Source organism: Chaetomium globosum, genomic scaffold (assembly GCF_000143365.1).
Source record: "Chaetomium globosum CBS 148.51 scaffold_4 genomic scaffold, whole genome shotgun sequence".
Lineage (NCBI taxonomy): Eukaryota > Fungi > Ascomycota > Sordariomycetes > Sordariales > Chaetomiaceae > Chaetomium > Chaetomium globosum.
In genome coordinates this window covers 1,658,461-1,670,695 of record NT_165979.1, presented here as the reverse complement: position 1 = coordinate 1,670,695, position 12,235 = coordinate 1,658,461, and the positions used below count along the sequence as shown (strand labels likewise).

General features: G+C 57.0%; 5 protein-coding genes across 5 annotated transcripts in view; 3 read left to right on the top strand and 2 right to left on the bottom strand.

The window, feature by feature from the left end:
* Positions 1-101: 101 nt before the first annotated feature.
* On the bottom strand, positions 102-686 carry CHGG_04240 (uncharacterized protein; the record flags this gene model as incomplete). The annotated part of the gene is made up of 2 exons (XM_001223453.1): positions 102-554; positions 621-686. 2 exons carry the CDS (start codon positions 684-686, stop codon positions 102-104), a joined length of 519 nt encoding a protein of 172 aa, XP_001223454.1.
* A 378-nt stretch (positions 687-1,064) lies between these two features.
* Positions 1,065-2,149, top strand: CHGG_04239 (uncharacterized protein; the record flags this gene model as incomplete). The annotated part of the gene is made up of 2 exons (XM_001223452.1): positions 1,065-1,238; positions 1,295-2,149. The coding sequence occupies 2 exons, from the start codon at positions 1,065-1,067 to the stop codon at positions 2,147-2,149; spliced, it is 1,029 nt and encodes a 342-aa protein (XP_001223453.1).
* A 669-nt stretch (positions 2,150-2,818) lies between these two features.
* CHGG_04238 (uncharacterized protein) lies at positions 2,819-7,422 on the top strand (the record flags this gene model as incomplete). Its single annotated transcript, XM_001223451.1, has 3 exons — positions 2,819-6,352; positions 6,409-7,179; positions 7,417-7,422. 3 exons carry the CDS (start codon positions 2,819-2,821, stop codon positions 7,420-7,422), a joined length of 4,311 nt encoding a protein of 1,436 aa, XP_001223452.1.
* Positions 7,423-9,225: 1,803 nt separating this feature from the next.
* On the top strand, positions 9,226-11,164 carry CHGG_04237 (uncharacterized protein; the record flags this gene model as incomplete). The annotated part of the gene is made up of 2 exons (XM_001223450.1): positions 9,226-9,474; positions 10,910-11,164. 2 exons carry the CDS (start codon positions 9,226-9,228, stop codon positions 11,162-11,164), a joined length of 504 nt encoding a protein of 167 aa, XP_001223451.1.
* A 461-nt stretch (positions 11,165-11,625) lies between these two features.
* The window catches only part of CHGG_04236 (uncharacterized protein), a gene marked incomplete at both ends in the record, with an annotated part of 1,321 nt that continues 711 nt past the window's right edge, over positions 11,626-12,235 (bottom strand). Inside the window, one exon of the mRNA XM_001223449.1 lies at positions 11,626-12,063. Coding sequence (XP_001223450.1) covers positions 11,626-12,063 — 438 coding nt within the window. The remainder of the gene's footprint in view (positions 12,064-12,235) is intronic.

Below are 12,235 nucleotides of genomic sequence, written 5' to 3'. Positions count from 1 at the left end.
AGTAACATTATGTGGCCTTAGACCTAAGGATTAGCTACCTAAACATGGCCAGGCATAAATGTGGATATTGTTCCTGCCACCTCTTCCCAGCAGAAGACCGCTTATTGCACATAGTGGTTGTATTGCATCGCCATCCAGATGGCGCCACCGTATCCCGCGAGGAAGGGAAACGCCTGGGGCCCGCTAAAGCGGATGGTCTTGAACACGAGCATCTCTGTCGTGAAGTGGATCGAGGCGATGACGTGCGTCCACATGGCCAGCTGGTACATGCTCGGGTTCTCGAGTTGGTAGCATGCGTAGAAGCGGATGATGCCCGCCACGAAGGTGTAGGTGCCAAAGACTCGGGCAGCGAGAGGCGAAACCTGGTCCTTGGCCTTCTCGGCGTCCTTGCCCGTCGACGAAGCCGGCTTGACAATGCGTGTGCTGTCCTCCGGGTTGTACCTACCCTGGGCGGGCGGCAGGTGGTTCGTGACGAAGAGACCGTTGTAGATGCGGCGTGTGTAGTGCAGGGTAGCGTAGTTTTGGAGCGCATTGCCCATGGCCACGACGGAGATCTAGAAGACAGAAAGAGGCGATTAGGCAAACGCGAATTTGGAGTGTTTGTAGGTATCGTAACTTACCACGAACAGGTAATAAGGCAAGTAGCCTTTCTCCCCTGAAGGGAGGAATGCCTGGAGTTTATCCATCGTTCAGGTTGTACAGAGGTAGATGTTTCGATTGTGGTGGCAATGGACGAGAGAACGTCGCGCTTACAACTTCACGACTTGTGTTTGTCGAGAATCTTCTTGCAGCCGTCGAGAGCTCGCCCAGCCGTAAAGTGCCAAGCCTGCTAGCGCCAGCCAGATTATGGGACCGTCCCCCAAACCTCGGCCGGCTTGGCCAAAGCTCCAGCAACGCTCCACAGCCGGCGGGCCCCTTAAAATCTTCCCGATGCAAGGGTCCCAACATTTTTGGACGAGCGCGTCGTTCCGATCAACCACGGCACGGCCTCGCCCAGTTTAGAAGCCAACCTTCAACTCCACGACGTATTACCGGATTTGGGTACTTGCCACAGTTGCGACACCATGGCGTTCAATTTTGACGCTCAAGAAATCCTGGATAGGGCTCTCGACCTCTGGAACTCCATCCCTCAGGCTGGCCAGTGGGCTTTGGCCGGCCTTGGGGCGCTCTACGTTGCTCAACCAGTGCTGTCGTTCATTCAACTGTTCCTCAACTGTTTCATCCTCAGCGGCACAAACGTATGCTCTTTCACCCTTCGGAACGCCTAAGCATCGCTAATAAGTTTTATCTACAGCTCCGCAAGTATGGCAAGAAGGGAACATGGGCCGTCGTCACCGGCGCATCGGATGGCCTCGGCAAGGAGTTCGCTTCGCAATTGGCCGCCAAGGGCTTCAACCTCGTCCTCGTTTCTCGCACCCAGTCCAAACTCGACACCCTGGCGCGCCATTTGGAGCTGAGATGGTCCGGACTGCAGACCAAGACACTTGCGATGGACTACTCCCAAGATAACGATGCCGACTACGAGCGTCTAGCCGAGCTGATCTCGGGCTTGGATATCGGCATCTTGGTCAACAACGTCGGTCGGTCGCACAGCATCCCCGTACCGTTCCTTGAGACCGCTCGCGAAGAGCTCCAGGACATCATCACCATCAACTGCCTCGGCACCCTCAAGACCACCCAAGTCGTTGCGCCGATCCTGGCAAAGCGCAAGAAGGGCCTCATTCTTACCATGGGCTCATTCGCCGGTGTCATGCCCACCCCCTACCTCGCCACCTACAGCGGCAGCAAGGCTTTCCTGCAACACTGGAGCAGCTCGCTGGCCTCGGAGCTCAAGCCCCACGGTGTCGATGTCCAGCTCGTCGTCAGCTACCTGGTTACCACTGCCATGAGCAAGATCCGCCGCACCAGCCTTCTCATCCCGAACCCGAAGCAGTTTGTCAGCTCGGCGCTGAGCAAGGTTGGGTTGACTGGAAACGAGATGTTCCCCAACACTTACACGCCTTGGTGGAGCCATGCTGCCTTCAAGTGGGTGATTGAGTCCACGGTGGGTGCAACCAGCGGCGTGACGATCTGGTTCAACCGGAAGATGCACGTTGATATCCGCACTCGGGCACTGCGGAAAGCTGAAAGGGAGGCTAAGAAGCAGTGAGATGGCTTGATATGATAGGTTTCTCTGAGGGCCCCACTGTGTACGGCCCAAATCTCCAGGGTGCGGTTATCAGATGCATTTGTATGATTGGAGCAACCACTCCAGCTTCAAAAGTGGCAACGCGTAGATAATTATAATCAAAATATTGGCCAAAGTTAATGTGACGACCAAAAGTAGAACATGTTAATGTGGAAGTATGTGTGTACCTACACTTGTTCCCGAAATCTGGACAGCTTGGGGTGAGCTAAAAGGCGGTGGCAGAATTACCGCCAACAATGCTGAATACGGATTAGCGTATCGCCAATTCGACCCCAGCGCGGTCGCGCGTCAGAGCCAGCCTCGCCAATGATCCCAGTGCTCCAAAAATTGTTTACGGCCAACCTCTTTTGAGCCCCGTTTCCTTGGCCATTGTTGTACAAAGCATCCCAGCTTCCGACGACTTCACTTTCCCCAGCGTTGCAGGTCCCGATCGCGAGCTTCCGACCTTTGTTTTAGCGTTGCTTTGATGGTTCAATTGCAATAGCAATCGAGCTGCAACAGGTCAGCTCTGGATCAAAATAATTATCGGCGGGGAGCTCCCCTTCCCAACCTCCCCCGGCTGCGACAACATCTGTCGGACATCTTCGTTGATCGCGCCGCCGGCTCAACAAACACCTCAGCTCTACCGCCATGAACCCCGTCACTCCCGTGCGCCAGATTCCTGGCGCATTCATCAACACTCCTGCGCCAGGGCCGAATACCGCCCGCAGGCGGCTCAACTTCAACGAAACCGCTGGGGCGAGCACAAACGGCGCGGCACTGGGGACTACGCCGGGGCCGATCACAAGTACTATGGGTTCTGGGCAGCAGGAGATTGCTACCGGAATGTTGCCACCGCCACACCTGCGCGAGGACCTGCCCCCTGTCGCAAAGGCCGCCCAGGTCGTCAACCAAACCCTACAGCTCGATGAGAGTTACCCCGACATCGATTCCTATTGCAGACGTATGTTTCTTCCCATCCCTCACCCGCCTAGTTTGCTCTGTCGGCTCCGCTCCAGACGAATACTAACTGTTCCGTGTGGAAAAGCTGGCGCGTCCTCCGACTACGACATTCAGTATACTGATTCCTCCTGGGCTCCGTTTCACAAGGTGTCGACGTATCCAATCCCAGACCAAGTGTTCTCACGCCTGAATCAGGGCTCGGTTTCCACAAAGATCGGCTTGTTTGCGAGCATCAACTACGCTTGGGCTTCGATTGACGACTCCCTTTTTCTATGGGACTACACACATCCCGACCCGGAGCTTATCGGCTATGAGGATGCCGCCCATACGATCACTGCTGTCGCCCTGGTTCCGCCAAAACCAGGGGTGTTCGTCGAGAGCATCACGCACATACTGGTCGTCGCTACAGCTACCGAGATCATCCTGCTTGGTGTGTCGGCTGTGCCCGGGCCTTCAGGGTCCAATTCCGTTACGTTGTACCAGACGAAGATGTCGGTCCATCGAGGGAGCAGCGACGTCAGCCATATTGTGGGCACGGCCTCGGGCCGCATCTTCCTTGGCGGCGACACCGATACCGATATCCATGAGCTCTTTTACCAACAGGAGGAGAGGTGGTTTTCCAGCAGATGCGGCAAGATCAACCACACATACCAGGGGTGGTCGACGGCCGTTCTCCCTTTTACCCAACGGCAACAGGAGGGACTAATCAACCTGGTCGTCGACGATACGCGGAACCTGCTCTATTCGCTCTCTAACCGCTCCACCATCCGCACCTACCACCTGGAAACTCCCGAGAAGCTGACGAGAGTCATCGAGAAAGATAAGACGAGCTGCCTCCGTGACTTTGCGCACATGGTAGACAGCTCCTCTCTCTTCACCAACCGGACCAACATCGTCTCCATCAGTCCTATCCCCGCCACCGAAGCCTCAAAACTGCATCTCATGGCGCTCACCGATACCGGCTGCCGCCTCTTCTTTAGCGCCACCAGTTCCGCGTCCTATACCATGGGAGGCTCAACCAGTCTCGCGCCGCAAAGCATGCAGCTTCAGTTCGTCAAATTCCCGCCCAAGGAGCCCGGCGCTCGCACTCGGACAATGGCGAGCCAGTCGCCCGAGGGACAGTTAGACAAGACTTCGCGAGCTCTCGACCCCAGCGGTCTAGGCGTCCGGTTCGCTCCCGGCTACTTTTTTGATGTCGTCCGTAAGCAGCCCAACTCAGACGTTCTTTTTGTCTCCGCCCCCGATACAGGAAAAATCAAAGCCACCACTCCCGCCTCCGCACTCAAGTATTATGAGCAAGGTACCTGGGTGGATCTAGAGCCCGGGAGCCGGATCCTCGAGATTGGTTCGACAACGGCTCCTTTTTCCGCCTCGAAACAACCCCTTGGTTTCGGTAACGAGCTTGCCGTCCAGTTCGACAACACCCCGGGGGAGTTTGCCGTGCTCACCAACACCGGAGTGCACATCGTTCGCCGGAGGAGGCTGGTCGACATCTTCGCCAACGCGATCAGGACTTCCGCTGGCGAGGAAGGGCTCGAAAGAGAGGTGCGCAAGTTCCTCCTTCAGTACGGCCGCGTTGAGACGATATCGGCGGCCTTGGCTGTTGCTTGCGGACAGGGAAGCGACCTGCGAACCACTACAGGCAGGACAACCGATTCAAAGACTGAAAACATCGCCCGTATGGCGTTCGTCGAGTACGGCGGTCAGCCGAGACTTGCCGAGTCGGACGGGAAGCAGTTGGTTTCCGATTTTGTCAGGCTCTCGTCTCGCCACGATGCCTTGGCTCTGTACGTTACCCGCCTTGTGCGGACCTTGTGGAAATTCAAGGTTATTGCGACAAAGGCAGAGGCGAAGGGCTCCCTGACTGTCTCCTCGACCGTTCCGTCCACGAAACTCATCATGATACAAGAGAACATCGAACGGCTGCGGAATTTCCTTGAGGCAAACAAGAGCACAATCCAGGGGCTTGCTGGCCCGTCCGATCGGCTCTTCAACAGGCAGGAAGAGATTGCCAACCAGAAAGAGCACCAAGCTTTGCACGGTCTGCGAAAACTAATGGAGAGTGTCTCGGAGGGTATCTCCTTCGTCCTGATGCTCTTCGACGAACGGGTTTCGGACATCTACGCCCGCCTCGATCCGACATCTCAGAAGCAACTTCAAGATTTGACGTACGAGCAGCTCTTTTCCCAAGCCCCCGGCAAAGAACTGGCCAAGGTGCTCGTCAAGGCTATTGTTAATCGCAACATTGCGAGCGGCGCCAACGTCGAGACTGTTGCCGACGCGCTTAGGAGGCGATGCGGCAGCTTCTGCTCACCGGATGACGTGGTCACCTTCAAAGCCCAGGAGCAATTACAACGCGCCAGCGAGCAAGTCCACAATCCTAATGTGCTTCGAACTCTCCTAGCAGAGAGCTTGAGGCTGTTTGAACAGGTCGCCGGTAGCATCACTCTGCCTAACCTTCGGAGCGCTGTCGAGCAGTACATGCAGCTCAACTATTACGCCGGCGCCGTCCAGCTGTGTTTAGCCGTTGCGCAACAAAAAGACCGCGGGAACACGGCACTGACGTGGGTCAACGATGGCAAACCGCCCAACGACTCCCGTAAAAAGATGTTCGACGAGCGGAAGCTCTGCTATGCCCTGATCCACGAAGTCCTCGACAGGCTCGAGGTTGCCTTTGCCGGCGAGCCTGAAGTGGTCGATGGGCGGCCTACGCTCGCGGCCACGAAGCGGATGGAGGCGTACACGGTTGTCAACGACTCGACTGATGAAGTCTTCCACTTCGACCTTTATGAGTGGTACATTGAGAAGAACTGGACCGACCGGCTCTTGTCCATTGACTCCCCGCATGTCATCACGTACCTACAGCGGCTGGCGGAAACAGATTACCAACATGCTGAGCTCCTCTGCCGATTCTACACACACCGCAGCCGTTTCTTTGAGGCCGCCCAGGTGCAGGCAACCCTGGCGAAATCGGATTTGGACATCGGCGTCAAGGACCGGATCACGTTGCTTAGCCGCGCCAAGGGAAATGCCAGTGTTAACACCATTGGCATCAGCCGGCAGCAGCAGCAACTGCTCAACCATGAGGTCACCGAGCTCCTTGAAATTGCGCATATCCAAGATGATCTGCTTGAGCGGCTACAGGCGGATTCGCGGGTCTCGAGGGACAAGCTCCCCGACATCCAGGAAGCGCTCGACGGTCCCATCAAGAGCGTAACCGAGGTGAGCATCGTTCGCGCGCCACCCAGCCCTGACAACGCAAACTAACTGCCTCCCAGCTATACAACGAATACGCCGACCAAGCAGCCTACTTCGACCTCTGCCTGCTCATCTATCACGCAGCCGACTACCACAACCCCCGCGTCATCATGGACACATGGCTTCGCCTAATCGAGCAGACCGCCTACGAAACAGAAGAGCGCCAGGAGTACTGGCGGCTGGCCCAGGCCGGGCGGCCGCTGCCCGACGGCGCCCCTCCCCTCACTGGTGAACCCCCCCTACCCTACGAGTCAGTCTCTCAGCAGATCCAGCTCATCGCGCACCGCACGTCGCTCGACAGCCTCGTGTTCCCTGTCGACGCTCTGCTGCCGGAAGTCTGCAAGTTCGCCGTCACGCACGGCCAGGACGCGTCCATCGGCGCCGACCCCTGCTGGCCCGTGCTGCTGTTCCTCAACCTCGGCGTGCCGCACGCGCTGGTCGTGCAGGTGCTCGAGAACCTTTTCGACGCGCAGGAGGCGCCCTTCACCGGCCGCCGCCGCAAGGCCGTCGTGCAGTGGATCGCCGTCTCCGTCGAGGCCTGGGTGCGCGAGGTCGAGCGCCGTGCTGCGGGCGCCCTGGGCGCCAACGCGAACGGCGGTGCTGGGGATGGCGTCATGGGCGCGTGGGTTGCCGAGCTGCTCGTGCGCGCCGACGAGTGCCTGGCGCAGATTATGCCGGCGGCGGCGGCGACGGCGGCGGGGGGCGCGAGGACGGCTGCTGGGGTTGAGGCTGAGGAGGTGTTGGAGCTGAGGAGGGTGGTGAAGGGGTTGAAGAGAAGCGTGGATGGGATTGTAGGTGGGGAGGGGCTGCTTGGTGGGAGTTTGTTTCGGTGAGGTGGCGGGGGGAAAGGGGGCTCATGAATGACTATGTAGACGTGAGTGAGAGAGTGATACGGGAAAGGGATCATGGGGAGGAGCGCAGGTTTGGGTAGCTGGGAGGGAGGGTTTCTTAACCCGACCTATGCCGTGAGTCTGGTGGATTAGGTTACGGTCAGAATCACTAAATCAGCCTGCTTTGGTGTGCTGTAGGTTTGATTTTGTCGGTAAGGTATAATACTATTGTACATACTACAGGAGGCCTGTCTTGGCGAGCTTTTTTTTGTCGGTGGGTGCCTGGTGGGAAATGGAGTTTTGTTATTTACAATGGCTCTTGACCGCATTTGATGATGCCGTTCTGGCGCACTTGACGCAAATCTCATTGAATGTTACTTCATCCACCTATATACTCCATGACAGGTCTGAGAACAGCAATCGTAATCATTAGCCGGGCGCAACCTTGGCCAAATAGGCCAAACCGCCTCAGTCCCCATTGCTCTTAAGCAATATTATTGTCTGCCTCTGGCACTACCTCTGCCAAGCGTCTTCCCCTTTTATCCCGTCTCTTTTCATGGTTATCGAGGTACCCAGATATGCTATTTCCTATGGGTTTGCCGCCGCATCCAGCGCTCTCCCGCTCCGGAAACCGCGGGATTGTTGCTAGCTCAGGTTCTGAGTTCTAATCAGTAGTAAATCCGGCGTCATTTTGCCCAAGGCACAAATAGATACGTATTTCTTTGAAATTTCTTAGTTCTCCACGTTGGAGCGGTCGACCCAGAGAGAGGCCGTCCGCCCCCTATCATTAATGCCCTACCTAGGTTCTGAGTCGGCAGCCGTCACTGCCAATCACTAGGTAGGTGTTGTAAACTCTGAAAAAGACAGGCCTTTCACAGGCCCACAGCCGGTTGCGGATCTAGCAGCCCACATCGTTGGGTGTGGACTTCACACTTGGTGTCTGCTCGCTTATACATAATCATCGCACAGCCGCATTTCTTGAGTGTATGCATGTTGGGTTCAGAATGCCTCAAGTGACCTAGGGCCATTGGCATTCCCTATTACCTCCCCCGGGGATAGGGATGGGGGGTTCCGTGCCATCCGAGGGAGGTATTTCCGGCCTGGATATGTATTTCCGGGCTCGAAACGGGTTCGTGGGTGGAACTTGGCCACTTGGGAGAGCAACGAAGGGATAGAAAGTATTCAGCGCGCGAGCCTTAGTTGACGGATAAATCCTTTGATTGAATATGCACTTCCTTATTACGATTACCAACAGATGCTGCCACGAAGGAGCGTCGATGGTCTTGAGTCAACCTGAGAGAAAGGCCGAGGAAGAAGAGGCGAACGAAGGGGGTGTGCAGGCAAACGGTGCTAAAGGGTTGAGCTAGTCTTACGAGGATGAGCTTCACCTTGGTTGAAGGGCCATGAATCATGCCTTCTCTTCCGATCGATGTGACTCATTCCGGACCATCGAATGATTCGAGATCATATCCGAACGGATTCGGATGGTTATTGACCTAGGGAAACTCAGATTCCTTTGGGTCTAAGGGGTTCTCACGACCCTGCAACATATGACCACGCGGGTGCACTTGCGGTGTCTTTTGGTAAGCCAATATACGGATGACAGCCGGTCGAGTGAGCCCAACAAACAATGGCCATAGTCGATTGCCTGCCTTTTCTCATGATTCTTGTCTCGGATCGCGTGTGCCCAACCCGCGCCGACATGCTGGTGGTGATGCGGATGCTGTCTCACACCTGCATGGGTTCAGCTCCAATCGAGTCGATACAAAAATGTCTTGGCCTTGGCTCTGGAACACTCCGCTGGTAACACCGCACGATATCTCACGGGAATTCCCGCGGGCGGTTTCCCTTGCGATATTAATAGAAACAATGGCCTCGAAGATGCGCAGTGGCTTTCTGTCGATCCACTTCGAGGATAATCTCGAACCCACGATCTCTGGGCTTTCCTTGGGACGTTGAGCCTGGGACCCAAAGCGGACCAGGCCGTGCGCCCGTTTTCGGTCCAAGATGGCGGGCAAAACACAATCCAGGCTGGGCCAGGCTTGCCAGGAGTGCCAGGAGTGCCAGGCAAACGATTCCCCGGCAGAGATGCCGGCGTGCTGTGCTCAAATGCACGTCCCGGGGGAGGGCTCGTCTGTGGGTGGAAATTTGGATAAATGGGGAGGCACTTTCTATCTGAAACAGCGATTGGGTGGCCTGGCAGGACAAGACTCGGACCTGCCTTCCTCTCCAGACTCCGGGACGGCGTCTCATTCGGTGGGTGCTACCCAGTTGCCGGGAGCAGTTGGGGGCAAACTAACCGGAAAGACTGAGCCGCCCCGTTCTCAAAATTCTTGCTTCTCTTGCACAGGCCATTTTTGCATTACCCACATGGCGATCCCTCCCTGACATGGACGCTGGCCCGATTCACGACGCGACCGAATACAGGGTTCCATTGACTAAACCGGCTCAAATCCTGGCCTTATAGCCATGAGTGCCATTCAACATTCATTTGGGGTTATGCTGTTAGCCAAGGAACCGGAGATGGAATTATTATTGATGAATTGGGAACGGAGCAAGACGGCTGGGTGCTTGCTTTCCATGCTTTTCCAGCAGCCACCCACCAGAGTCAGACCACGGGCTGGATTTGTGGCGGAGAGGGGGTCAGGGAGACGGGCATCGGCCGCGGGCTTCCAAAACCAGAATTTGGGGTAGTTTGGGAGAGGGAGGGGGAAGAATGAGACAAGATTGACATTTTGATTGCCCCAAATTGAGTGCTCTCAACTGCTGCTGTTGGTACTTGGGGGGCTTGGGTTTGTCTTTCCAGACAGGCGTTCTTTCCATCTCGACTTTTACACAACCACAACCAAGAACAGAACAGCCCGGCAGGTGCACTCGCTGGACTGAGAACGACAGTCACTTTCCGGACCTTCCGTGCCTTCCACTCGCGCTTGTTCCTTGCGGAAATCAATGCAGATCGGCCCCTTTGAGCCAGGGTCCCCTCTGTAATACCCCAGTTCCTCGGCCCCTCCCACATCCCTCAATTCCCGGTGCCCAGGTTACCCACCCCTCGCATCCATTCCCACCGGACCAGTGCGGACTCATATTTATCGTTGCATTCCATTGCAGCGGCCGGACTAGCCACGTCCCGGGACCTGGGCTCACTCCGCCGACAGAACACACATTACTTCACTTGGTCTCGCCGCCATAAATCCCACCTTGACGACGCCCTCTTTTCCCGGTTGAGCACCGTACTTTGCGCGAACACTCGAGAGTGGTTCCATAGCTGCCGATTTCCGGTTCACCCTTCCGCCGACTTGGGTTGCTACCCCCCACACGCTCGTTAACTCTGCCTCGCCCCCCGTCGACTAGACAGAAAAGACCAACGAATCTCGGAAAAGGAACAAGTCTACTTGGCGAACCCCAGACCGCCATCTTAGACGCCTTGGCCGCTGCTACCCCGAAGCCGACGCGTTACTATAAGGACCCGACCAATTGACATCGCAACACTTGCCTCGCATTCCCGCACCAGCCTGCTGAGCCTCATTCCCTCCGCCAAGGATCGACCGTCGCTCACCTGCGCTGATCGCCATTCATCCCTGAACAACCCACTCAAACCGTCAAGATGAAGGCACGTCATACGCCATAAATACTTAGCATCCCCTCTTCATGACATAACAAACGTAACTAACACCTTGGCCCCTTACTTTAGGTCCTCGCCCTCCTTGCCGCGACAGCCGCCCTCCTCATCACTCCCACCCTCGCCGCACCGGTCGAGTCTGCCAACAACTCGGCGGGCAAGAGCAGCTCCCAGGCCAACACGGCTGCCAACTATGGCACGCCGCAGTGCAAGTCGGCCATGATGACCGACCTGTGCATCTCGGACAACGCGAAGGCGTACTGCGACGTGACCGGGTTCCACAACGAATTCATGAAGAGCTGCGAGGGCAATTGCTTCTGTGCCTAGGCGCGGGATGACAGGCGAAGGAGGTGGAGGTAGAAGGATGGTGAAAGGGCTCCGGGCGAGGTGAGACCCAGTTAGGGGCTCGACCTATGAGTTAAGGGCAGGGTACGCCCGCGCCGGCGGAGGATGGCTGTATTTGAGTGCTTTATGCTCATGATTTTAGGGGAGGAGGAATGAAGGCGGCGGGTGTCATCTGTGTGCCAAATTTGCAACGGAGTTCAGGCATGTCGTTTACATTGGGATTCCACTTCGAAAACAGTCACGGAGACTCGGCCCCATTGCCATCTCGGTCCTTGGGTGCCCGGTGGGGGAGAGCTCACAAGTCCATTGTGTTGGATTGCCGATAGGGGGCTTATCTGATTACATATCGCACTACATATTCATCAAATGCCCGTTCTCCGCCACCATTACTTGCAAAGTGCCTCGTCATCCACCCCACCAGCCAGCCTTCTTCATGCCCCTCCTTACTCAGAGGCATACCAGCAGTACCCGGCACTCGCGTTGCACTCGTACGGGTCCGCGCAGTCCCCGTGATCAGCGCACTTCGCACCCAGGCAGTGGCCCGCCCAGCTACACCCGTCCATGGTGCAGAGCTTCTCATCCGCATCGCAGTGCAGCGGGTCGGAGCAGTCGTCGTGGGTCTTGCAGGCGACACCCTCGCAGTGCCCGGCCCACTCGCACGCATAATCCGGCTCACCACCACCACCACCCGCCTCCGGGTCCAGCGCGCACTTGCCCGACACGCACGCCCACGGGTCCGAACACTCGTCGTCGCTCGAGCAGGACGCGCCCTCGCAGTGGCCCGGCCAGTCGCACTCACCACCACCACCACCACCACCGCCATCACCACCATCACCCCCATCACCCCCATCACCACCGTCACCACCCCCACGCCCAATCCGCTGAATCAGCTTATACCCCAGCACCCTCAATCGACGACTCAAACGCCTGACAGCTGCCCGCGCCCCAGATGGCGCCGTCGGCCCCCGACACGGCGTCGGCCCACGGGAAGGCAATGAACCGCACGTCGGTTCTCGTCGTGCCCGTTGATGCCCGATCATGGAAGGTGCCGAA